At 32.1% G+C, this 27,438-nt stretch overlaps 2 protein-coding genes across 2 annotated transcripts; both read left to right on the forward strand.

Annotated features, from left to right (window-relative positions):
* The first annotated feature begins 2,026 nt into the window (after nucleotides 1-2,026).
* LOC125051197 (lysozyme-like) lies at nucleotides 2,027-3,847 on the forward strand. The gene is made up of 3 exons (XM_047651401.1): nucleotides 2,027-2,275; nucleotides 2,920-3,078; nucleotides 3,596-3,847. Exons 1-3 carry the CDS (start codon nucleotides 2,152-2,154, stop codon nucleotides 3,724-3,726), a joined length of 414 nt encoding a protein of 137 aa, XP_047507357.1. The 5' UTR covers nucleotides 2,027-2,151; the 3' UTR covers nucleotides 3,727-3,847.
* Nucleotides 3,848-6,742: 2,895 nt separating this feature from the next.
* Nucleotides 6,743-26,691, forward strand: LOC125051196 (START domain-containing protein 10-like). The gene is made up of 6 exons (XM_047651400.1): nucleotides 6,743-7,083; nucleotides 15,489-15,636; nucleotides 20,141-20,273; nucleotides 22,615-22,734; nucleotides 23,037-23,187; nucleotides 24,813-26,691. Exons 1-6 carry the CDS (start codon nucleotides 6,913-6,915, stop codon nucleotides 25,179-25,181), a joined length of 1,092 nt encoding a protein of 363 aa, XP_047507356.1. The 5' UTR covers nucleotides 6,743-6,912; the 3' UTR covers nucleotides 25,182-26,691.
* The last annotated feature ends 747 nt before the right edge of the window (nucleotides 26,692-27,438 follow it).

Below are 27,438 nucleotides of genomic sequence, written 5' to 3' on the forward strand. Positions count from 1 at the left end.
TTATGTTTTGTTTACTTAAACCATTTTTAGTTACACCTTACAGCTGTCATATATAAAGACTACTAATTTTAAAAACTACTAGACCGAGTTTATCTATATATTACATACGTCAAGGCCAGAAAGAGTTTCGTAATATAATAATTATTGTAAATCAATCCTTGTCAGTCAGTGTCGCCTCGCGAATTTTTGTCTTTTATTGGAAAGGTGAAGGATAAAGAAATCAAACTGCCAATCAACAAATTGATGTCAATTAGGTAATTGACAGTCATGCAGGTGAATAACTGTGTATCTTGAACGAAAATATTTCGGTGTTCGTGGACCTATAACCGAAGAATTGAATTGTAAGAAGTACTTAATAATAGTCCAGTGTCGCTACAACCTTATAAATCTTGGCCTCGCATCTTTATTTTGATAATTTTCTTATATAAACAAGTTTGTGAGCATTCTGTATCTGAAAATTGCTATCGATTATTGGCTCTAAAACATGCTTTCTTCAATATGTTACCTTTAGATTAACCTTAGGATTAAGAGTCGGATACTAAACTACTGCCTTGCGATTCTGTAACTCACTTTTCGGGTTACAGAATCGCAAGGCTGCTCTCTGTTGAGTTTTTGCTCAAGTCTTCCTTCCAAATTAATTAAACAGCCATTTTCCACATGAATTTTTGATCATAACAGGAAAATATTGAATAAATCTAATACAAGCTTAATTACCCTATTCCGTCTTCTCAATATGACAATAATTTTATTTCTGATTAATTTAGACAACTATATTTTTATTAATATAATTTATATAAAAACATACGTATCATACACCTATCAAATATAAGTTTGTATATAAAATATTTAAAAACTTAGATATTAAAACAAAAATCAATTAGCACGCACATAAGACAAGAAACATTTTGAAAATATAATTCAGATTAAATTATATACAATTGTCATCATATAAAACATTTTGTAATATTAGCGCATGCAGCAAATCAGTAGACAAAACAAACAATAAAATCTTTAAGATATTATTAATGTCGTTTTTGTATTAATTAACATAAAATATTGAGAATAATATAAGTTATCTTTCGATGTGATCTATATGTCGCAGCCAACTAGCTTAATTAGCCTTTCAATCAATAGCCTAGCCTCTTAACTAAATAACGCCGTTTAAATAGCGGTCTGAAAGATATTAAGCTAGTTGATAAAACAGCTAGGCAAATGGCTAGAATTGATGAAGTTTCATTACTTGCCTAGACAGTTGACTGTTAATTTAAATTTAGCTCCACTTTCTGCCACCTTCTTCTAGGCTAGCGTCGAAACAACAAAACACTAAAACTGTCAATCCTCATCTTTGATGGTGTTTTCCAAAGTTTTATGAAAAATTACAAGTACAATGGAAAAGTGTAGTGACAATAATAATGTGAATTAGCTGTGACTCGAGCAATTTAATTTTTAAAGAAATATTTTTTTATGTCAGATGTTTCATATTCTGTCACATGGTCACTATCGTACGTCCTAAGCATTAGCCAGGCAGTTTATTAAATCTTATAACAAACACTACGGCTGAATATCTTTCAGGCCACTAGTTAGTTAAAAGGCTAGGCTGTTAATTGAACGGCTCATTAAGCAAGTCGGCTGCGACATATATATTTAAATTTAATGAATTTTTATTTTATTTGGGTTTTAAATTGCATATATTTAAATTATTATTTAGATAATATAATGAAATACAACTCACAAATGTACCTATATATTTTACAAAAAGCTTTAGTTTGACAATTGACACACGTAACGAACCAAGTATATCAGACGAAAAGTGGTCAATATTTCTGGTTCAAGTTCTAATACTATAAAACCACTAAATGAAATATATTATTTTTATTTATGTTATGAGTTTTGAATGAGTGCTATTATATAAGATAATTTTATTTTTATCTTACATAAAGTTTAAAAATCATACAAATTTTCAAAGTCTTGTTTATGACTTTGCAACAAAATTATGACGCTTATTTTTACTCCCTGTTACGTACGGAATATAGATATCCTCATGCGCAACGTCATAACGGTTTATTTTTTCCGGATCTGGACTATATAAGACAGTTGAATCCACAAAAGTTGTACACTTTATTTCTCAACAGAAGCGTATTTTATTGCAAAATGAAATTATTTTTCTTTACAACTTTTTCTGTCTTAATTTTGGTTTCGGCTCGAGAATTTTCGACATGTGAATTAGTGAGACAATTGAGACACCATGGTTTTCCTGAAAGCAAAATGCGGGATTGTGAGTATATTTTGTAAGTTTTTAACTTTTTACATTACGTTTGGGTTTTAAGAGCTTTGGACTTCCAGAGGTGACTTATAGTCCTCACCTAAACGATGTCCTATGGCTGAATAAGTTTTAGTTTACGTCCAGTTAGTCGCAGCGATAATTTGTATTTATTGTATTATGGTATAAAGAATGAACTTTTTTAGTTTTAATTTGTAATTCGAAAAAACCTTTTTTTATATAAATCTTGAATAATTCTTATACTGTAATTTAATCTGTAGGTAATCTAATAATAGTGGAAAAAAGGATAAGATAATATAAGATATATTATATATGTATCATGGTAAAATAATATAATTTTGTCATTAAGGATTTCTTAATGTTAATTCCATAATCCATTTATTTGTGCTTTATTGCTATAAAAATTTAGTGCCAATACAACTAGCAACTATAAAAAATTTGATATAAGAACAGTGTTGGCCTTAGTGGCTTCAGCGTGCCACTCTCATCCTTGAGGTCGTTGGTTCGATCGCCCGGCTGTGCACCAATAGACTTTCTGTCTATGTGCGCTTTTAAAATTCGCTCGAACCATCGTAAAGAAACCGGCTTGCGGCTTCGTAATGTTGTTTTATTTGAATGAATATTTTTTATATTCTCAGGGGTTTGTTTAATCGAAAAAGAGAGCGGTCGAAGAAATGATGCCATCGGTATGATGAATGCAGATGGCTCCTGGGACCACGGCTTGTTTCAGATAAATGATCGCTATTGGTGCAACAGAAGTAACTGGCCTAGTAAAGAATGCCATGTCACCTGTGATCGTGAGTAGACCTTGAATTTATTTAGAAAAGAAATCAGTGGCGTACCCTTGCTCTTGGTTCCAGATAACAGTTTTGTTTCTAATAGGCAAGTTGATAATCAGGCTCTGTGCATGACATACGCCGTTGACGTTTCGTCGTCTAAGGCATGGCGTTAAGCTAATAAAAATTTGTAATATCAACTGTATTTAAATATACTCTCTCTCTTCTCTGTCTCTCAGACATGAGCTACCGACTGAGTGTGAGTGAGTGAGCTAGTAGTCAGCATGGAAACGTCTGGAGCTGACCATCTGTTTCCACCGGTTTCTGTTCAGCGCCTCTCTTATATCAGTGTATAGTTTTGAGCACAATGAGTCTTTCACTTGACACAAGGTGGACCTACCACCTGGTTTGTGAACGGCCACGTGATTTTTGCCTTCCGTGTTGCCAACCACGATCAGTTTCTCCAACTCATCGCCTCTGCGCATTGTATGTTCGTTATATAATTGTATGACTCGTATTTAAATATACAATGTTTCAGAACTCAGAAGGGAAGACATAGGACCAGCAGCAAGATGTGCTAAGTTAATATTCGCCCGCCACGGTTTTTCAGCTTGGTACGCCTGGCGTGATCATTGCCAGTCATCATTGCCGCAGATCGGCCACTGCTAACTACAAAATATAGCCCTAACCTTTGTGTACTTAGCTTATGTATATAAGTGTAAAGAGTTCGTTGAAATCGTCGAGTTAACTCTGAGTGCGTCACCAATAAGATTTTAATAACAAGTCAAAATCATTTATTCATATAGGTAACACAATGTACACTTATGAACGTCAAAAAAAAAAAAAAAAATATATATATATGTATATGCAATGCTTCTAATTTTAGATATACCGCCAGTTCTCTAATCAAGGGCGTAGAACGGAAGAGAAGCACTGGCAATAAACTCTCCGCCACTCTTTTTAATCGCCAAGCTTTTTGTTTTACACAATGTTTGTAAGGAGTTGCAACCATTACAACATGTTCCACATGACATCTTAAGTAATAATAGTTAATTAATAATAATAAAATAAATTAAAAACAAAGATTTGTCCTCTATCAGCAGGAGGCATAGTGAAATAGGAGCACACTTACATTCTCGTGGGAACAACAGGCAAATACATAATCGATACAACTAACATCACCGCATACACTCACCACCGTGAACACCTTTAAAAATAGACTGGATAAGTTTCTCCAAATCCCATAATACACGCGCATCAGCTTATTAAAAGCTGCCAGTGTGTTAAGTAAATAATAATAATAATACACGAATTCAATACAGTCTAATATTCAGTCACCACGAGTAGCTCCCGTTCAAGTCCCGTTACAGTCGTCTGTTAAAATCAAAGACATTTAATTACTTAGATTGCTTTTGGTTTTAGCAAACAAACAGCATATTAAAGATGTTATTACTATTAATTTGCTATAATTATTTTCGTTCGACTGTTAATAAATATATTCTGTAACAAAAGAAGTTTTAATTAAGATACAAAACAAATATCCTTCGAGCTTTGCGTGGTTGGTCATAGGGGCTGAAACAATAGTTATTCGAGTCTACATACTGTGCTGGAATTCGTAATAGAACATTTTAAACGATCAGACAAATACTACTTTATAATTGAAATTCATGTAACTTTTCTATAAAAGTAGATTCTATAGAGCAGTATTGGCCTAGTGGCTTGACTGTGCTACTTTCGTCATTTATCTCTGGTATACCAAGGATGAAAAAATCCAAGGACTTTTTTACTATGTGCAAATAACAGTCGCTTGTACGTTGAAAGAAAACATCATGAGGAAATAGTCATGCCTTACAGTTAAAAAGTCAAAGGCGAGTGTCAGGCACTAAAGGCTAATAATACATCAGAACTGAAAAAGCATGCCTCATATCTAGATATCATCAAGCTGCATATAGGATATAGATATAAATGTGTAGGTACTCGTATTGCCTGAAGCACATTTGTTTAGCAACAGTTGATCAACATTGTTGATGAGCGGCAAGAATGTTGCTGAAAACTTTGTTTCAACTTTGTGTCGACTCTGCAACACGCTATGTTGCCAGCAAGATGTTGATTCAACATTGTTGCTAAACAAATGGTTACCATACGAAGCTTAAGTAGAAAAAAAATCTCGTAGAACAAATGTCCTCAATTAAGGCCACCCGATACGATTTAAATATCGTTTGCACTAAATTTCTCCACACAAACAGTGGATACCATTGATTAATTACATTCTTAACGAAGTGAGAGGGAGGTCGGATCTAGTTGCTACGCGTATAAGAGGATTACGAGGCGTGAAAGTCAGAATTGGGTTTGTCAGCACTAAAGGTGTGGTCTATCATTATTTTCTACGATAAATGTGTTTTCAATTATTATTTATTGCTGGTTTTAATAGGTATATCCTATCAAAGTTAATATAAACATATATTATAATTTATATAGAAAGAGGGAACATTTTCTTTGTCTGAGCACAAAATACAAAATGAAAAGTGCAAAGGGCGGCCTTTTCCAGGCATTCCGAATGGAAGAAACCACTGATACAAGATTTGTGAAGAAGCTGGAACTGTATGCATGTAGTGTGAACTGAGATTCCACACTTAGACGCCCATTGGATCCGTGTGCGGAAATTCCTGCTGCGTAATTTTAAAATGTTTCAGTTGGGAAGTGCCCGGACCTCACTGTTCCGACGATTTCTGTTCGTTGGGAAGCCACAGCTACGCATTCCAGGACTACGTGGGTGACTGATTTATCAGCGCTGAAACAGCCTATGCACAAGGGACTGTCTGTATCGCCTAGGACAAAGAGATGTTTATTAAGTAGACTGTGGCACGTAATTATGAAGCGGGAAATTGATTATTGTTTTACGTGCGAAACCAAGGATGTTTTTACAATAACTAAAACAATTCACTTAGAAGTAAAGAGAACAACTAGAGATGTAAGATGATTAAATACTGTTGTTGTCAAATATATTGCTAAATTATAATCGAAGGCGTTAAAATTTAGAAATACACAGAATTAATAACTACAGTAAATCAATTCCGTTTCGATTGTATCTATTTGTGGTATGTGGTGGTGACGAGCGGTGAGACAACTGACATTGCAATGCCATTCCGTCTCCTATTAACTGTGGTTAGAGAATAGAACTAAGCGATATCTATCTAGAACAGAGATCTGGAGTTATGTTATTATTTACTTACTATTTAACATTTGAAAAAAAATGTTGTGGTTATTTTTTAATTATTGATTTTACGGTATATGATGGAAAATCTTGTATATAATATCATATAATATATTCTTACATCTCGTACTGTTAAGCACAGAATCATACAAGTGTCTGTCTATGAGTCCTTTTTAATATTAAGTCTTCTTATTATAATAAAAGAAATATGTTTGAAGGTAGAGTCCGAATTCCTTAACCAATTTTCCTCTGGGAGTCAAAGGCAATTTCCGCATTACGCATTGCGTTTGACTGCGCTACGGAAACTGAAAAACGATAAGTATAATATTCTTTAGTCGGTCACATAAAGTTTTATTTTAACATTATTACCTTATCTATCTATAATTTTACTTAAAGTTTATATATAAACATTAAAAGTATGCAATTGGAATCTCGGAAAAATCATAAAGGCTGTCCAAGATAATGAAATAGAATTAAACTCCATAAAAGCTAAACAGTTTTAAACCCCACTGTTAATATGCAAACAAATCGCGCTTTTAGGACGCGGTCGAAAAAAGCTACCCTGCGCATGCGTGCCTCGCTGGGTCCCGCGCGGCCGGTAGCAGTGTGTCATTTGGACCGCGTACTGTGATGTCGCGCGAATGGGCGGTACTGGCTGGGTGCGTGGTGAGGCGCGAGTGGCAGACGACTCTGATTTCCAAACCTTAAAGAACCTCCTTGCTTCTGACATCGGCTGGAATCTGGAGTATGAGAGGGACGGCGTCAAAGTTTGGGCTGAAGATGCCGCCCATGGCGCGCTTCGGACCGTCAAGGTTTGTTTAATAATGTTACAAGTGTTTAAATGATAACGATGAAAAGCTTTTAGCTTAATCAATATGTATATTGAGTTAATACTACGATGAATCTTATTTATTATATCCCTATCTTATATAAGTAATATATTAGCGTAAATTGTGAGATATAAAATATATTGCTTAATCATACAAGTAGTATAGTAGTTAATTCGATTATGAATGTCTTGACAAAATTTAACAAATCCATTTAAAAGAATAACCATGCTAAACTCCGTCTGTTTAAGGACTAAAATATTTTAGTTTCGTAGTGTATCGTCTATTAAAAATGTCATGAGATTTATCTGGAATTTAGTCATAAAAGTTCTGAACTTTAATATTTCATTTTAACTTGCTAAATTAGGCTAAGGCATTACGTGTCTAACGATGACCCAAGTATGTTGAGAGTGTCATGTGATAAGAGAAAACTAATTTTAATTCAGGGCAAACACGCTTGGTACGAGCCTACACTTAGCGGAGCCAAAATGTGAAAGTTTCCTCACGTCTCTGACTTCACCCACTTGTAATGACTCTTGTTAAAAGTAGACAATTGAAAACTTTTGTTTTTGAGTTATCTCTTACTACGAGTGTACATAATGTAGGTGTAGCAGAAACTAAACCGTCGATAAAAGATAGGCCGCGCCTCTATCACCTGAAAGAAGCTTTTTATGGCTGACACACGCCGTCAATTTTTAGCTCTAAGGCATGCTGGTTCCCTCACGATGTTTTCCTTCACCGTAAGAATAAGTGCGTAACTAAAGAGTAAAATATATTGGTGTACAGCCGTAATGCGAAGTCAGGGCCCTTGGGTTGAGAGGTGTACGCTGCAGCTACGAAGCACTCCTCCAATTTATGAAATAATCATTTAAAAATTACATTACTTTGCTCAGAAAAAGCGATATTATAAATTTACAAAGAACAGTCTCAATACTGTTGTCGAAGAAAGTACTTTCTTTTTTAAGTTGCAATTTAAACACTAACCAAGTGTTTAATACTCTCTTAAGAAATTCATCTCAGACCGAGTAATTGCTTATTCCATTTCTTAGGTAATAATTGGCACTTTGAGCAGGATTCTAAGCGTAATAGCTAATTGAACTTGTTTTTTGATAAGGCGTATTTATTATTATTGTTCTATTAAGGCTATATGAAAGGCTACAAACATATTCTTCTAAAGAAGAGTAAAAAACGTAAATAACTTTTTACTAAATTTTAAATCACCCACTATAAATTTTCGAAGCAAATATGTATGTAATTACTAGGTGAAATTTTATTTAAATATTATGAAGAAAAACATTTTCCAGAATCTAAAAGTGTTCAACCGTCGCTGTAGCTGTCTTGTTTATATACTTAGATCTGACGTTCTAAGAATCGAATTAAAAAATCTATATTCGGATTTAGTATTATATTAAGGATTATTAGTAACACACCATCAAAATTCTGGCTACCGAAGGAATTTACATTTTATTCCTGTAATGTAACGAAATAAAAAATGCCTATTTTATATACGAAGATGTACTCAATTACTTACACCATTCAACTAAAAGGAATATGAAATTTCACACAATATATAGTTAAGAAAATTGTCTTAACTCAGACTTCTGTCCCAGAAGTTTGGTTCATGTACAATTCCAGAGTTATGCTTAAATCAAACTTCGAACAAAATATCAACATCTCGTGGAATTATCTCATATTATATGCAGACCACGAGTTTCTTGTCCTAACTTCCGAAATCAAACTATGCAGAGAATTCCTTTGCTGTTGCGATGTTGCCTTCAAAGCAAACGTATTTTATAACTATCATTTATTTGAGAATTCATTAAATTCTTGTTTTTGTTCTTGTGAACGTTAAGTGCGTTGTACAAAAATCAGTCAAGAAGTTGCTTAAAATTTAATGAAGAAATATTCAGAAACAATGATAAAAATAACGTGACGTGAGCAATTTATAAAATGCTGTATCTGATATTATATTGAGTTTTTTATCAATATAAACGTAATATGCCTATCTAGTTATATTAATTAAAGTAATATTGTTATTGGCATTCCAGAACTTTTCATCGCCAAAATATAGGAGATATTAATCATGAAAAATACGTTTGGCAGAAAATAGTCCTTAACACACACAGTCCAACACAATCTTCACACGTATCACAAATAAAATCAACCACTGAATATTAAGGGGGAACTTGACCTCATAATTCTACTTTATGACAACATTTCCGGAGGGTTAACTTACATGCCTAAATTAGTTATATATATAATTAATAAGAGAAAAAACTTTTTTTTATTAGCTTAGTAGTTAGGGCTTGTTTTGGGTATAAAGCGCCATAGTTAGAAAACAGTATAAACATGCAAAAAAATATTAAAAAAGATTTAATTAAATTACACATTTTTATGGAATTTTACTTTTAAGTTTGTTATAGAACAGCTGGGAACCCTGACACAGGTATTTCTTTACTTAAAAGGGTTCCCAAATCTTACACATTATAATGCATTGTTGTCTAATGAATAAACACATATTTTTTAATGCTATAATAATAAATAAACACGTTATAGTAAAGTGTATGACACAGTATGAGTATGAACACTGTTAGTACACACACTGTAGTACAAGGTTCCACAAAAAGTTCTAATATATGTATTTTTTGATCAATTTACTTGTATATGAATATGGTGACTTTTATTTGAAAATAGAAGACTCATAAATAGGAATGGAATTTGTACATCACCTAGTAAATTAAAACCTTTTTCTTTTAAATATTAAGTTTTTTTAATAATAACTGATGATGTTATATGCAATAGCGAAAATAATTTCGAAGCAGCCGTACTTTGCTGTACAATTCTTGTCTTACCGACGAAGCGTAATTAAATACGAACTGTTGAATATTCATAAAGTTTGTATTTGACGAGTTTCTAGGAAAATGCACTTGATTTTAACGCAAATGTATGAACATTAAATTTTCATTGCTCTCGCTAAACGTGCATCTGCATTTTGTATTCTAAACAAAATATATTTCAGTTTTACCTTTCTTGAAAACTCAAAATAATATTTATTAAAATAATGTTTATGTTTAAAACTGTACATGGTATAAATGCCTCAAACATGTACTACATAATTTGTTAAGACCTGCTGTAAAGAAATCAAAACATCAAATCGTATTACATCCGTTAAAGAAGTAATATCTCTTTAATTTATTATTCTAATATAATTAAAAAAAGAGACTGTGGTGTGGCGTACCTATGCCTTATATCTATATTGATGATTATATTAGTATAAATTCTCATGCATTGTATTAGAGCAGGGAGTATTAAATGTATCTTCGAACTGGAGATTAGTCCCGTCCTTACAGTGGTGTTGTCAAAGGTGGCGTTTTTGGTACCTTTATTAATGCAAAATTTTACTATAAAGATACAAGAGAAAACAAATATTTTACGCGAATTAAGTTAGGTGCCGGATGTTAAAATAAATGAAACACTGTGTTCAAAGCCAAGTGTTAACTATCTTTAATGGTTCAGAACAAAGCATAACTAACATAAAATTAGGGATTGCGACGCTCGACTAACAAAACTGTAACTTAAGTTATTTATCGTTTCTTAAAACTAAGTGACACATCTAGAGTACGCCGATAATTCGCGCTTGTGATATACTTCATAAAATAAATGTCTTATTCGGTGTCGAGACCCTTGGTCCGTGGGCTCCTAGCGCTGTAAAGCTTTTTAAGGAAATATCAGAAAGGTTAGCCGACATCACAGGAGACCGAAGAGCTGGCAGCTACCTCGGACAAAGAATTAGTCTAGCTATTCAAAAGGGGAACGCTGCCAGTATCTTTGAACCTTGCCTAAAGGGACTCCTTTTAATAATAAATATATTTTAGTTTTTATATTTTAAGGTAAGTTATTTTTATTTTATAAATTCATATATATCGACCATAACATATTTGTACCATATTCTTGCAAATAAATCTTCATAAAATTGTTACATGGCAAGGCCAGTGATTCGGCAGTTCTTCAGTACCTTAGCTTCTATGTGCCTGATGGGTACGTCAGAAGGCGACATCGTCCGCCGTAACTTCATGTGCCCACAGCTAGAACTAAACTTCTGAAAAGGGCACATATGATTCCCTGTACGATTTTAGTTATCGAAATGCTTTGGTTATCGGACCTTTTTCATTGTCCGTTGAGTGAACTGTCAATAGTTCTATTATCTGAAATTAAATTACTACTATAGGCACTAAGCCTATAGTAATTTCTTGTATTTTTTGTCACCTGTAATAATCTGTTACCAGCAATGAATATGTAAATTAACTAATGATAGGTTATATAACTTAAGGTACTTAATGGTAAATGGTCGGTTAGACTTTATTGGATAATTAAAATTAGTCCCTGACTCAATACTATATTGACGAGTAGACCACTAAGTGTGTTTGAAGACCAGATTAACAGTCAAAAGCTGCTTCAGATTAGAATCAAATCTCAGTCAATGAATCTGAAATTTTGAAACAATATATCTTAAATTACAATTTACAATGTTCATCCATAAAGTCTGCCTTCGTGTCATTAATTTAGTTTACTTAGCTTATAAATTTATAGACTGTACACTAAACGAAGTACATTACACCACATTTAAATTTGTCCATTTAGATACTAAATTAGCAGCTCACACCGGCTTCGCAACGAGTGCAATATTTCAGCTTCCAGCCAGCATGCCAAGATAACACTTGCGCCATTTTTTAAATTAATTCAATATATTATTAGTCTTTTATTTAACCTTTTCTATTTCATATATACTTGAAATATTTTTAATCTTTAGACGGTTCAATAACGTGAGTTATTAAATGAAATTTATTCTACTAGGCATATATACATACATATTTCTCTTGGTTTATAAGTTTCCAGTAGTTTGGATTATGTCGATGCTATTGTTTGTAATGTGGAGATGTTCTTGAGTATTGTATTATTATTATTTTTAATTTTTTCGTACAACTGTGTTTTTACGACCTCAACTCTATTCATTGAAAAATATCATCCGCAACTGTTCCAGTATAAACGCCGTTTTCTTAGAGATTTTTAACAATAACAACTGGTTATTGTTATAAATAGTTCATTTAATACTAGACATTGGATTAAATAATTCTATTAGGCTAGCTTTTGAAGAAATATTTAAATACTACATGGATAAATACTGAAAGTATATGGTGTGTAACTTAGATAATAATCCCTAATTTAAAAATATATAGTACTTGTCAAATTATTTAAAATGTCATCGAAGGCTGTGTCTATAACTTTATCCCATAATGTAATAGCCACTATTTGAGGTCGCATCCGTTGGGACCGAGGCAAAGATTGCTTTTAAAAGGAGCTGAATCACTTTTTCCCGGCCATCAATCGTAGGGCTACCACTTCTAAGTTATAAGGGAAATTAATTATTAAAGAACATTCTAAGTGATTCAATGTCTGAAGTGGTTACCCAAAAAATCTTATAAATTATGTATAATTGCGCCGCGTGCATTCTTTAACACGGCGAAACTTTTGGTTTTTGTAGAATCTCCATCTCATTATTTTTATTTACGATCTCAAAAATCATATTATTTTTCAACCTGAAAGCTCGTGAGAATGTTAAGTTAAGTTTACTAAATTAAGTATGAAGTTGGTGATACCGTTTCTTCTCTCGTTCTTTAAAGGCGGGAGGGTAAGGAGGGAGCTTGTAGTTTATTGTTTATCAGAATGCCAAATCGTAAAATGACTGCTTTACGACTAATTTGAGCGCGACCGCCGTTGTGAAAACCGCTGTGAGAGTTCGAAAAGTGAGTTACAGAATCGCAAGGCAGTTCTTAGCTGTCGTAATTTTCTTTTGTACTAAGCAATAATTAAAGTTTCATGTGATTTTGATCTTCCGATTAAATGAGGTGAACAAAACAAACGGAGTCAAATAAAGCGTAAGGTTTGTGAGAATAAATAATGTACCGTCCTCGTCTCAAGTTCTAGTGGTTTTTTTTAACTTTCGCATTACTATTGGGTAAATGTGCATGTTGGGTATCTTATTATAATTACGCACGCACGCACACAATAGTTTTCGTTCTCTTAATCAAGTCCTAAGTGTAAATTTATTCTACCTTTGCATTGGTAGCCCTAAGTGAGTCACCATTTTCTCTGCGGTAGAAATCAAGAAAAGATTTCCCAATAACTTGGCAGACTATTGTAGCGTTTGCCGTTAGTAAAATTATAGTTTTATTTTTGATGTGAATAGTAAAAAGTGCACCGTACATGATACGACATGAAGCTTTACTTCGTAGTATAGAATTAAATTTCATACTGTGCTTCGGTATGTATCAAATATGCTTGGTTTACCACAGAACATACCTAAGTTTCTAGTTTAGACGTTTTCAATTGAATTACCACAGATGAAATCATACTCAACAATAAGTTATTCTATTATTTTTAACTGTGTCATATAATTAGTTCAAGATAAATGAATAGCTATAAATCCATATAATACACTGTTATATTGGATAAAATCCAAAAACCCAGAAGCCTCAAGAAATACAGCCTTTTATAAGCTCGTGTCGCGTCAATGAACTCACGATTCACTATTCTTTTTGTTCATTTAACTGAACACTTTCTGGAATTAATGATGTAATCTGGTTGTATCAAATTGCGACTAGAAGAATTTTTTACTTAATTATTTTCTACAATTTCAAGCTCTAAATAAATGAGTGTTAAGTATTGGCAAATATTTTTCTTCTTTAAGTGCTGCTTCTACTGATTTAGGGTTAACAATAAAGATTGTTTGGTATTTAGATACCCATCTAGTAGTAGATCAGTATGCGTCTACTCTCCAATGGAACTGGTATGTCCTGCAAACAATTTTTTCCTTCTACTAAAATGTCTTTTGTGTCCATACACTAGGTCAGATACAAATTATGAAACTTTATTATACTTACGATTGAAGGATTATTAGGTGATTTACTATTCGTATTGTATATAAAAATTATATATATGATTTTTATTCTACAATAAAAGTTTTACAAATAAATGGAGCTAAGTAACATTTGAAGAGAACAAATAAAGTGAGAAAAAGTAAAATAAACACAAGACGGTTTAATTCCTTTATCAGCGGTATTAAGTCTTTTACTCTAAAACTGGATAAAACTGGAAAATAATCATACAGTTAAATATACTTAATACGTTCTTGTAACCATAAATTGTATTATGTCATCTGACAAACTTGGAAAGCTTTGAAACAAGAACTCGTAGACGTGACGCTACGTTGCGACGTAGCATTGTTTATGAACACACCTACTCGCCAGGGAAATAGTCCAGAAATGAGTTTCCTGCTTTATGTGATAATTTTACAAACACACTTTTCTTGCAACTCTGTTCCTTTTCTGCTTTTTAATATTGAAATTTAATTTGAAATGAGGTTTAGTTCCCTTATATATTATCTTTAAACTGCTAATACACGAATATACTCTATGTATATTTAATATTTATGAATATAGAAATAAATTTAAAAAAATACTGTATTCCAGTTGAAAGTACCTACTGCCAACCATTAGATCGGTATACAAATAAAGCTCGTACAAATTTATATTTATTTTATATATATAGTCTTAAAAAAATAAAACGTTTATACCTGAGGGATGTGAGAAATTATAAAATATTCAGTAGTATTCATCAAATATTCTTCGGTTTCATTGGGGAATATCGGTTTGAAGATATCTTTTATTTATTACCGTGTACAGATCTTTTTTACTGCTATTTTACGAAGAATATACCCAAATATTGTTTTATTAAGAAAAATTAGAACTCAATAGGCATCAGTTGTAGTAATTTCTCAGTAACAACTATTTTCCTAGATTAATAATGAACATTATTATTATAAGCATCGCGATCAGCAAACCACCTCTGGTGATTTGGCAAGAATAAAATAAGCAAGAAAACTTTCTCTTTTAAAACTGTACACTATTAACATGCAATCTAATATATGTACATATATGTATGGGAAAAACCTTTTATATTTTAATTAATACAGTAGTCTATTCCTTCGAGGCTTCATTCGAAGTCTCAACATGCGAAAACTCAATAATTTTAAAACTAATTAAATTTTTTATCTAAGAATATACAGACAAATAAATCATGTGAAAAAATTAAAAACTTTTCACGTCACGCCATGTGAGGAAGTGGGAAAGTTTTAATTATGTTTAAACACAGGTCGATAGGGGAGAGGGTTTTACCGCAATTTGTAAGCAATTCCCCCCTTCTAAATATATCGATATCGTATATATGCTATTTCTCTCTTCTAGATATATCGTATATAAATGTCGTTTCAACGTTAGACCCTATCTACAACATAATAAAGGTCGGTCTTTTTGATTTATTAATTATTTCAGGTGGTTGCGGATTTCGAAGACGTGGAACCGGATGCACTTTATGACGTGCTCCATGACCCAGAGTACCGGTCAGTGTGGGACACGCATATGTTGGCGGCCGAAGACGCCGGCCACATCAATGTCAACAACGATGTTGGGTACTATGCCAGTGAGTAACAAGAATTGTATGCCGAAAATTTTCCTAATTTTTATTTATTGTATTGATATTCATCAATTGTTACCAATTGTTTGTTTTCTATTGAGAGTACCTTTAACTTCACTACATTTTATCTGTCTATCCACAGGAATTTAACCTCAAAACTCTTTTCGTAGATATAGATAGAGACAAAGAAATAGTGCACAAGGGGGCACGGGGTATACTAGACGTTGCTGTTACTGTCATTATTAATTATATTTTTCTCAATATCCGCGGGGCGGAATGAACATAGAATATGGAAATGGACGTGAAAACCTATATTATGTTGCGTCGCTATTATGATATGATAACAAATATATATTACTATAATATATTAGACACCGACACTAAATACGTACTAACGTAAAATGTACTTATATTTTTTCAGAAAATTACATTTAACTACATTTAATCTGGATAATGTTTTACATCCATAAAACATGATTATAATCAGTCGTTTCCGCTTTGTTTTTATTTATTAAATAAAACATTTTATGAGGTAATTTGACGTAGCTATGAGGTGTCAGATTACAATTCATATTCTGTGGTGAACGTTTATAGGCAATTCTTATTTAACGACTAAAGTTTTAAGGGTGGGATCGGTTTTATCTCGAAGGAGGGTGAGGTTATTGTCCCCTGAGCATACTACAGTGCCGGATGAGGGGAAAGGGTGCAATTTTGTATGCGGCTTTGTCAATCCCCCTTAGTTCTACAGCTAATGTCAGCCTTTTACGCATCTATTCACAGGAACACTATGTTCTCAAGTATTCTTAAAAAAGTAGATGTTCAGGCAATATATTTTTTTTGTAAAATTAGATTTCTTAATTTTAGATTCAATCATATTCTTTCGCCTCAGTCAGTCAAAATACGCACTATAAAGTAAATACACATCAGTTCAGACCTAAATAGAAGCAACCTCGTGGTAGCACAAACTCTATCACCAAATTCAGAAAATATTTTAGAATAATCTATAAACACTGTTAAATCTAATTATTGTAATTGAATACGTTTTAATTTCAATGTTATAAAAGTGGGTTGTTTAACATATATTAGGGCATATGTATAAAATTACAAAATATAAACGTTTTAAGTTCATTATATGCATATCTACACATCAAAAGGTTAGGTAAGCCAAGAGAAACCATCAGATAACAATATGAGTTAGTCTCGAAGCGCGGCTAAACGCAGATGACAATGCAAATAGCCAACGTTGGCATGAATGTAAATAAGCGACGTGCAGGCATGAAAAGCATCAAGGCATGAATACCACTGCAGGTATGAAACGTGATAGCGTTGTGATTCAGGAATGCGAGTTACAGAGTCGAACTGAGAGACACATTTTACTTTATAATCATGTAATTTATTTTATCCAAATATAATCATATGTAATCAAAATGCAGATAATATTCTTATTAGCGAACTATTACATATTTTATTTTATACACTAGTCAACATGAAATTAATTATATTTAACGTTTAAAAGAAACCTGTAGAAAATTTACATTTACATTGAAATGGCCACGCACATATATTTTATAATTTTGAATTCAAATCTTTATATTTAACTAAAGATGGCTTGTCTTGCTGTTCCTTTAAGTGCATACAATATATTGTATAAATATAGACCCAAAATTTCACGATGTCTCAGTAAAGAGATAATATATTGAAACAAATATATAAGAAAGATACTTAGTAATTAGTAGTTAGATAAACACAGAACGTATATCAGTTTTTGAGAGGATTTTAGATGAGAATTAAAGTAAGTAGAAACTTGCATTATTCACAACTAAAAGAGCTTTCAAATGAGAGTGAAAAGTAATGCACCTAGATTCATAAATATTAATTACTCTAGATAGTGAATGCGACCCTGTTGCAATGCGGGCTTCCGAGTTTTATGCGAAATACAGCTGGTGCTTGACAGAAAAAAGCTCTTTTTTATAAAATATATTCATATATTTATTCAAATATGGCATGTTTGGTACGTACGTACTTAGGGATAGTGTTAATGTTTACTCGAATAAAAATGTTATTTATATCTGATTCTTACATCTTTGTAAATATTTCGGTCCTTCAAGAAAAGCGTACCAATTCTCAAAAGGCTACCTACGCACTTGCGAGCCCTTTAGCAATGTCTATGTAGGAACATATCGTATGTTCTAAAATATATCGAAGTTGTTAAAGGCTGTCAATTTTATAACCTAGCTTTGAGCCTATAATTGCTTACTAACTCCGCCATAGAAGGCTGTTTTTTTGACGTTTAAAAAATTTCAAAACGTTAACTGCAACACGGAAGAGTGACCCGGAACAAAAGACTGGTTGGATTCAGTACAGCTGCCAATAATTCCAACCCAAATCGTACGACCGAAATAAAAATTGCATACAATTAAGAGTATCAGATATTTGACAAGTTTATAGACGAAAATAAATATAAAAAATGATGCTAATTTTTGTATTTGATAATATCTTTTTTCGAATCAAACATATAAATTGTATAAAACAATTTTGTATTAGGTACATCTTCATAGAGTGACACACTTGAGATCCTTTTGACATTATGAGTGTCCATGAGTGGTGGTTTCACTTAACATGAGTCCTTAGCCATATTTCCCCTATCCTTAAAAACTAATAAAGCTTATGTACTGTTATGCCTTTTTTACCTCCCTTGTAAGGAAAACTTCAATACAGCAGTGGCAATACCTATAAAATGTATATTCAAAACCAATCCTCTGATCCGATCAATCACTCGGCTGTAAGCAATATACAGGTCAGGGATTCACTTTATTCCCAAATTACATCAGCCTTTGATGTAATTTGAGAATAAACTTTATGTATATGTATTAACCCCGTTTATCGCAATTTTATATTTTTTATATTATAAACCTAAATTTGAAATCTTGAATAGGAATCTGGATAGTAAATTTTACTTAAAATAAATATTGGAGAAACCTGTTAGAATCTTGAGTATGTGATACAAAATATAACGTTTAAACTAAAATACTCATTATTCTCTTACTGACAATTAATGGTATTAACGATAACAAGAGCGGAATTAACATATAAAAAGGGTATTAATTCCAAAAACCCAGTGTATAGGAATTATAATATAGTAGATGCCAACAGAGATAATGTTTATTTATTTATTCACAAAAGTACATACCTTACAGTGCTAAGCCAATACAATAATTTCGATCAAAAAATATAATATTTAATCCCTAATAAACACTATCACTTTTGTGTATTGTGTGAAATTAACTAAAGTATCCGAAAGTTGAAATATATTCTACATTAGGTACTAATATTATGTTGTGAATTCCTCGCAATATTTGTAATATAAGTATTAATGAATCCGCATTATACAATGATTATGAATAATAAAATAAAGAGATTATTTTACAATAGATGCTTTCGATAATTACATTTCCAATTATGTGGTTTGACCTATTTAACGTGGAACGCGAGGTGATTTATATTCATTTTATGGTTGTAAAATTATTTCTTGATTACTCAAATTATTTAAACATAATTTTTTATAACCACAGTATATTAGTTCTTAGGAGCACATACGTTTTAATATATTCTATGCAAACGAACCAAAGATTAGCGCAAACATGTATTCTCGAATGATAGGTATAAAACATTGAAAAATTAGCTAAGGTTTATTTATAAGTATAACGGATAATAATTTATTATAAATACTAGCTGACCCGGCTAACTTCGTTCCGCCCTACAACCTTATAATATCGTTGTTACTTTAATTAAACTTATTTTAGGATTTCATTAATGTTCAGTATTACATTAATACAACTCTTTTGCAAATACAGAAATGTTTTATTGCTTGCCATTGCGAAAGAAGAATGGCAGTTTTATACATTAGGCATCTTCTCTCTAGCGTCAATATGGCGATACTGCATGTTAAGCACTTTCTGATATCCTACATCTCTTGATCAGGATCAAAGCATGGTTATGCATCTCCTCATTCACCTCAAGATCGGAATTTCTTGAACTGACACGAATTCGACGTAAAATGATGCGTAGTTTTGTCAACAGATGGCACCATATGGTTTTTGCATTCGTAAAATTAATTAATTAATTTATTGTTATTCGATAACTTATCCGATATTTTATTGCTTATTCTGCTATACGGGACGGAAACAAATCCAACAAATCAAAAACCATGGCAATCGGTCCAGCCGTTCTCGAGTTATAAGTGTTGTAACAAACACGACTTTCTTTTATATATATAGATTTTATTTATAAGGCAGTTAGATTGTCTAATTCTGCCTCATTCCTATTTTAAAGTTGACAAACTGACAAGCCTTTAGAATAGAAAATTATTTTTGTATATTTATTCATTTCTTATTCAAGTAAAAAATAGTAAATATAAACGAAACTTTATACGTAAAGAACAGAAACATATGAAACAGAAGGTAATGGTTTTAGTTCAGAATTTAATTTGATGATGAACATTTCCCTTCAGTGTCATGTCCAGCGCCACTCAAGAACCGTGACTTCGTGCTGCAGCGCTCCTGGCTTGACACGGGTGACGAGAAGATGATCCTTAACCATTCTGTGTACCACAAGGACTATCCACCAAGAAAAGGATTTGTTAGGTGAGCAAGTCTATTACTCTCTTTCACTCTAGATTGACTTTGGTCGAAAAGATATTCTTAAATATTTACTTATTCCAATCAAAGTCTAGATATCAGTTAAAATATGATTAGATTTTACTTGGACACACTCGATGGAGCTGATTTTCTAGAACTGTTTGTGAGTATTGACAAGTAATGAAACTGAACTGCCCACTGAAGTATTTGCGAACCAATTCGACTTAGGGTCCTTCAAGAAAGCATACCAACGTTTAAAAGGCAGCCATAAAATTGAGTGGAGAACATCAGATGAGCCCTCCTTGCCTTCTACAACATAAAAAAAAATAAGTTACTGTAGTATTACATAGTAGCATTAATAAACATTAAGTAGCATTATTTTACTTTCTAGTATTAATTATTTTTACTTTATTGCACTACAATATTATATTAACAAAAAGTCTACATAAAATCTCTTTAAGCCAAAGCAAGATCCCAATTTTTAAAAAATGCCAATTAAAAGTTGTATACACTTTTGGTAGGAAAATTGGAACCACTCTTAATAATATAATAATAGTTATAATATGTTTCTTACTTTCGTATAATTGAATTTTATAATTACATATTATATATAAAAAAATAAAACTTTCAATAGTAAACATGCCTTAGGGCACTATATTTAATAGTTTGTTAGATAATACAAAAAAAGCGTGGCAAATTCGATCGCATCTCATTATGCCACTCTAGATAAGATATGCCTCAATCCGTATCGGCCTTGGTGAATGTACTGGAGTTCATGACATTGGCATTGTAATTGTTTAGATTCGTTTTCCTTCAGTGAATCTCATTACTCGTGCCAAGTTAATATACCTGATAATTAATTTGTATCTCTCAATAATTTTAATGCACTTATTCCCACTGAAAATGTGCGCGAGTTATAAGTAACTTTTTTCTACTATTCTCCAGGAAGGAGTGTGATTTAATTTTAGACCTTGAGATTTCTCAGCATACATTTGTATGCTAATGAACTTACATAATATCTACGTATAGTATTATTAAAGCGGGAGGACCAAACAATTTTACGCAAATAGCGCGATATTGTTGATAGAATTACCAGGAAAGGTGAACCCGATAGACTGATAATGTTTTTTCCACTGATTTCACATGGTTAAATGTGCTTAATTAAAATAGGTAGGTGAATGATATATCAATCAAGCACTATATAGCGTAATAAAACAAGTACAGTCAAGAAAAAACCTAAAGATGTTGAAGTAAAAATGCCATTTAGTACAAAAGTTTGACAAAATTTAGTCAGTTTCGTTACTTGGGATAAAAGCTGGCTTAAATATTAATTTTCTCTGACACAGGCTTAACTTTTTATTAAAAAAGTTTCACAAACTAGGTTTAGCAAAACTTTTCAATTTATGCAGACTAAGCATTCTTAAGTGTATACAAAATATTACAACATTAATTATTGACTTCTTTAATCTTTTACGTGACATGAACATTATATGAAACTATAAATCATAATGGACAGTATTTTATGGAGATTAAGGTAATAAAATGAAACAGTACAAATTGTTGTTGGTTAATTAGCTATAATTATAAGTTATTGTGAAAAGGCAACTAATATACACAATTACATTGTCAATCACTTGTTGACTTTACATTAAACATTATTTACTTCATTAACGTAGTTCAAGTTGTCTGAAAAAACGAGTCGAATATTTTTTGATGTAATTTAATAGTTTTACTTTTAAAAATCTTGTGTTAAAATATTAAATATGAAGAGTAAAGTTATATGTTATGGTATACATTATTTTATCCAAATATAGATATAGACATAGACATAACATTTATTATGAACAAAACACACACACAAAAACACACAAATTAACAATAACCAAAAAAATATAAAAAAGAACAAGGTACGTTTTAATTAAGTGATGCGGTTGTAATTGGCCCTGGCTCAGTATCATGCTGAGGAACAGAATGTTACACAACGCCGGTGAGTATGATATTAACACACTCTTTATTTAAATTTAAATCAACATTAGATTTTACAAATACTTTATACTTTAAAAAGCCAGTAGCGTTACAACCATTGGCCTCAGATTTCTGAATCTGTTTTGTGATCAATGTATGAATCTGATACACGCCATCGACTTTTTTGGATCTAACCATGCCCTATGCGTGGTTTTCCTTCACCGTAAGAGCGAGTGTTGAATGCGCATTGCGCACATATACAGAACAGCCCATTGTTGCACATACGGGGTGCGAACCTACGACCTTATGTATGAGAGTCGCACGCTCAAGCCACTAGGCTAACAATAGCTCATATTATATAATATTATAAGTTAAATTCCAGGGCTCTATCGTTGCTGACCGGGTTCGTGGTTCGTTCGCGGCCAGTCGGTCCGGGTAGTTGGCTCGGCTATGTGTCTCGGTCTGACCCGAGAGGCGCGTTACCCGCTTGGCTTGTCAACAGGTAATTGTTATTGCAATTTTTCTATTACTTACTGTACTTATGTAGGACTCTTACGTGTTTGAATACTGAGTGATATCATCGAGCCGAGATTATCATGATGGCTTTAAAAGAGCTGTAGTTGTAATCTTAGTTATTCATAGAAATTAGATGGTTCTAGAAAATAACAAGAACGTAAATTCTTAATATTTTTTCTTTAGACAAAAAAAAAATAAACCAGCCAGAGATTTAATAACAATATATTAGTGAGTCTATAAGTAGTTGATCTACTTAATAAGATAATAAATAAATATTATCTTCTTCAGGGTAACAGCACAGCTCGCACCAAGATTAGTTCATCAATTACAAGCAGCTGCCCGTCGCTACCCCGGGTGGAAGGCACTAACTGATCACCCTTACCACAAGCCCTGGAGACACCCTGAACAGGTCCCCTCATATAGAATTAAACTTGAAGATGTAAGTGCTTTGACAATATTAGCAATAGCAGTTATTCCAAGCTGTTCTCATATGCTTTATGCATAAGCCACTTGACTGGTGGCACGCACATATAATAATAATTTATTTATTTCAGGTTATATCCATATGTTGTTTTAGTTCGAGTAAGTAACAATTTGGTCTTAGTTGCTAGGGTTATTAACAAAAAGGAACAAAAAACGACAAAGGACAGCATGCTGGACCAACGTTTTAAGATATGTGCGTTTTTTGTAATACTCTATTTACTTGATTCGTTAGTGAATAAAAAATTTGGAAAAACTATCTCCCTATATCTTTTTAAATATATGCATATATACCTACGTTTACTTTTAAAATTGAGAGAAATGTTTCTTCTATAGGTGTAAGAATTGTCATACTTGCAAACTTAGAATCATAAAAATTTAAAATAAATACGTTTTATATTTAAAGGAGAAGTTTCCAAAGAATTACTAGTGCCCGAGTGAGTTATAAAACAAAAGCTGTTTACGATTCCCGGTCACACTAACTTTACAAAAGTTAGTAATGTCTTCTAAAGTAATCGTTTTTCGGAAATAAACCTTTATTGGTTTATTTCCTTCCCTTTGAGAAGTTCCTTGTATCAGTACCGCAGTTTGCAGATTTACGAAGTATCTCATTTATAGAATCGGCTTTCCAAGAGGAATCCATTAATTTTTTGTACGCTTCGATTGTAGTCGACATTTCAAGAGATCTTTAGCTATCGAAAAGTTTGGAGGCTTTTGAAAGGGTTCCCTTTGATGTTTGCTTTTGATAAAATAAACAGCATTTGAATTGAGATAATTATCTATAAATGGTTTGTAAACAATTTACATCGCCTTTTAGTTATAAATTTATATTTTACTTTTTGTGTTCTGTGGTTTGACCCGAATTAATTCGGTGGTAGCTTGATGTCTAAAGTAAGGTCGGTAAGGTTTTAAATGTAATTTTTTTTTGTCAGACATATGGTATCGCGGACTTTTTTCTAGATATTGATGTCTTCTACTTCATGTAGTACATAACTTTGCTCCATTGTCAATAGTTACCGTAGCGTACGCAATTTAGGAATTTTGGTTGGCCTTTTTCACACATTGGGTTACACTATCGTCCTTTCATACCGAACCTTAACTTTTAAAAATTCAATGGCCTATGTTCATCAGTGATAACGTAGGATTCTTATGGTGAAAGAATTTTTTAAATTACTCATGTAGTTTTGGAGTCTATTCAATGCAAAAATACAAATAAACAATCAAATAATCTTTATACTATTAGGCTTTAAACTGCCGACGATACGGTATCATAACAAAAAATTTATAAATAAATTATCCTTTTTTGTATAAATATGTAAACTGTGAAGTATTATATTATAAACTTTATATGTGTATGTATGTATATATTATATGTGACAGGTTTTCATAAATACTATCTTATATAATATAGAGATAGCAGCTTACAACTTTTATTATGTGTGTACTAATAATAAACCCTTATGTTATGATAGATTCAAAAAAATTCACTGTCCAATTGTGAAGTTGAGAACTTTTATTCAATAGCTGCCAGATATAAACTAGCTGAGAGATTATAATAATTGATTATTATTTGACTATTTTCAGTGCATTGACCCGGATGCTCCGCCTCCGCCAGCTCCTCAGCAGGAACCAAAACCAAATACATCCAAGAAACTCTCGTTACCACAAGTACAAGTCAAGGAAGTAGAGAGTCAGAGCGTTGAAGACTTGGGAGACATATCATCAGAGTTCAGCGTAGAAGTTGAAGAACTTTCCGATCTCAACATAGACCCTACGAAGAAAAAAGGAAAATTCTATAGACTAGTCAAATCAATGAAGAATAGACGGAAAAGCGTTCAAGTAACAAAGAGCACGGATAATCTAGTTGATGGGAAACCGGAGGAAAAGCAAGAAAAGAAAAAGCCTTTTAAGTTTCATCGTAGGTTCAGTTTAAGTAGGGGTCGGGAAGATTGATATTGTTTGTTAAGAGTCAAGTAATAAATAATGGTACGACATCTAAGTAAGGAAATGTTTCGGTTGTGTATTGAGCTCGTGGTTATATACGGATACTCATATAAATAATGTATATGTAATGAAGTGGTTATGTCTCTCGTAGCGGAAGCGTAGCATTTATGTTCCCGGTGTTGCTACGAACTACGGGAACGTAGAGGGCATATGATGGGTATAGTTGTGTTTTGTTTATTTTACATAATGAATATTTAGAATTAATATAGAGTTTCCGTAATCTTATATCATAAAACATTTTTTTAGCTTGATTTTTTGTATCCCATTAAAAAAAATTTAAATGTATTATTTTCCACGTCATTACATAAACTTGTTCATGAGTACCGAATATTAGATTTGCTACCATTTACTGTGATTGTATATGTTAAAGGAATATTTAAGGGAATTGTTCGTTGTAGCCAGTTTTATACGCCCTACTTGATGTTGATGTAGTGATGTTGATTGGATATATTATTAAAAGTTATATAATGAATTTTATACAAAGTTTCTCATGTATTCTTCTGAAAGGATGTCTTAACATTGTGAACTGAGTATTTAATGCATTAAAGTTATATTAAATACTAACTTCATCTTAAGCAGATTTTCTTGCTTGCCTACTTTTAATTTATGATTTATCACTTAGCGTCTAAACATTTTGTATTTTAACACACTTATTAGTACAATCCTTCATCTTTGTAGAGTTATACAAGTACTGAGCCGTGGTTAGCCAAAACTATCCCATCTTAACTCTATGTCTAGCAACATATCTATATTATTATGATTAATCTTAGTGAACTTTCTGTAATGCGGATATCAAGGGAAGTGTAGGGCGATACTCATTATTACAAAAAGGCCAATGAATTTCTGGTATTTTCTGTTTGTTTTAATATTACAATACCATTCCTAGCAATTTTAAAGAACCCTAAACTGATATTTCCCTACTGTTTACCGTGTCATCAACGTGTGTATCTTCTTGGACCTAAAGCTTGAGAAAGATTCCTGTCTATTCTGTAAACATATCTTCACGGTAAATTTGTTCCAATGTTACAAGTCTGCGCATCATTTACTGTGTAGCTCGACATAGGCCGTTGTAACTAGGTACAAAGATTGTGAATTTGTTATCTATAATAGTAAATAAATTAAAAGTTAGGTAAAATGTGTTTATTATTGGAAAACTATATCAAACTCATAAGCCCAGTTTGTTTGTAAGCAAATGTGTAAGTTGATGTAGCTTAAATGTATAAAGGCTTTTGTAAGGAGCTTTATAAAGTTCTATTCTTTTTATACTTCAAGACTTGACAAAGAAATGTTAAATTACGCTGAGCTAATTGTACATTTTTGAAAACCTTTCGAACGTATGTTCATATGAAATTATTTACATTGGACTTTAACTCTTTTTAATCAATTAAGTTAAGCTTCCACGAATTCTAAATACTTAGGGTCTGTTTCACAATGTATGGATAAAGTACCAAATAGCTATGTATTATTTATGTATTGATAAATTATTTGGAAGATAATTTGTGCTATTTGACACTTCATCGGACTCATAACTTATGATGGACTTTATGTGACGAATAGCGCTATCTGACAGTCGTGAAACGCAACAATAGTGTTTATCCTACCAATAAGTAATAAATAGCTAATTCGGAACTTATATATACTGTCTGTTTCACATTGTGAAACAGACCCTTAGCCTGTTGTATGGTACAAGTCGTTTTTTTGCATCATCAATATGATTTAATATATAAGTTTAATATCTAATCTATAATGTAACTTCATATTATCTACATAACGTAATATATTATAGGACTGTTAAAGAAATACTTAAAATAATATATTGTTTTATTCACCACTAATTCCCGCCTTATCACATCTCGAAATATACAGAACATCTAAATAAATCGTGAATAAATTGTCAAAAACGGGTTTTGCTTTACTAATTATAGGCGAAACATAAAATAAAAATCAAATTCAGAAATGCCACACCAAGTATAAAAAAACATTGCATTCTTTTTTCTACAGTACTCTTTCGTATATTTCTGTCACACTGTGTTTAGCTGTTGTATCAACGAAAATTATTTAATACATAAATAATTAAATTAATGTATGAGTCTATCAAAGTAAAAGAAAAGAGACGAACTATAAAAGTTAAAACTATAAAATAAAAAAGTAATACCAATAGTACAAAATCTTACATATTTATTTACCTAAAGTATTAAAAAAATAT

The sequence above is a fragment of the Pieris napi genome, chromosome 7 (genome assembly GCF_905475465.1).
Source record: "Pieris napi chromosome 7, ilPieNapi1.2, whole genome shotgun sequence".
Taxonomy (NCBI): Eukaryota; Metazoa; Arthropoda; class Insecta; order Lepidoptera; family Pieridae; genus Pieris; species Pieris napi.

What these genes read in the sequence shown, in the direction of transcription:
- LOC125051197 (XM_047651401.1), top strand. Translation starts at nt 2,152, where the DNA reads ATGAAATTATTTTTCTTTACAACTTTTTCTGTCTTAATTTTGGTTTCG. An exon ending in TGAAAGCAAAATGCGGGATT is followed by an intron (nt 2,276 to 2,919) that starts GTGAGTATATTT and finishes TTATATTCTCAG; the next exon opens with GGGTTTGTTTAATCGAAAAA. An exon ending in ATGCCATGTCACCTGTGATC is followed by an intron (nt 3,079 to 3,595) that starts GTGAGTAGACCT and finishes ACAATGTTTCAG; the next exon opens with AACTCAGAAGGGAAGACATA.
- LOC125051196 (XM_047651400.1), top strand. Translation starts at nt 6,913, where the DNA reads ATGGGCGGTACTGGCTGGGTGCGTGGTGAGGCGCGAGTGGCAGACGAC. An exon ending in GCGCGCTTCGGACCGTCAAG is followed by an intron (nt 7,084 to 15,488) that starts GTTTGTTTAATA and finishes TAATTATTTCAG; the next exon opens with GTGGTTGCGGATTTCGAAGA. An exon ending in CGATGTTGGGTACTATGCCA is followed by an intron (nt 15,637 to 20,140) that starts GTGAGTAACAAG and finishes ATTTCCCTTCAG; the next exon opens with TGTCATGTCCAGCGCCACTC.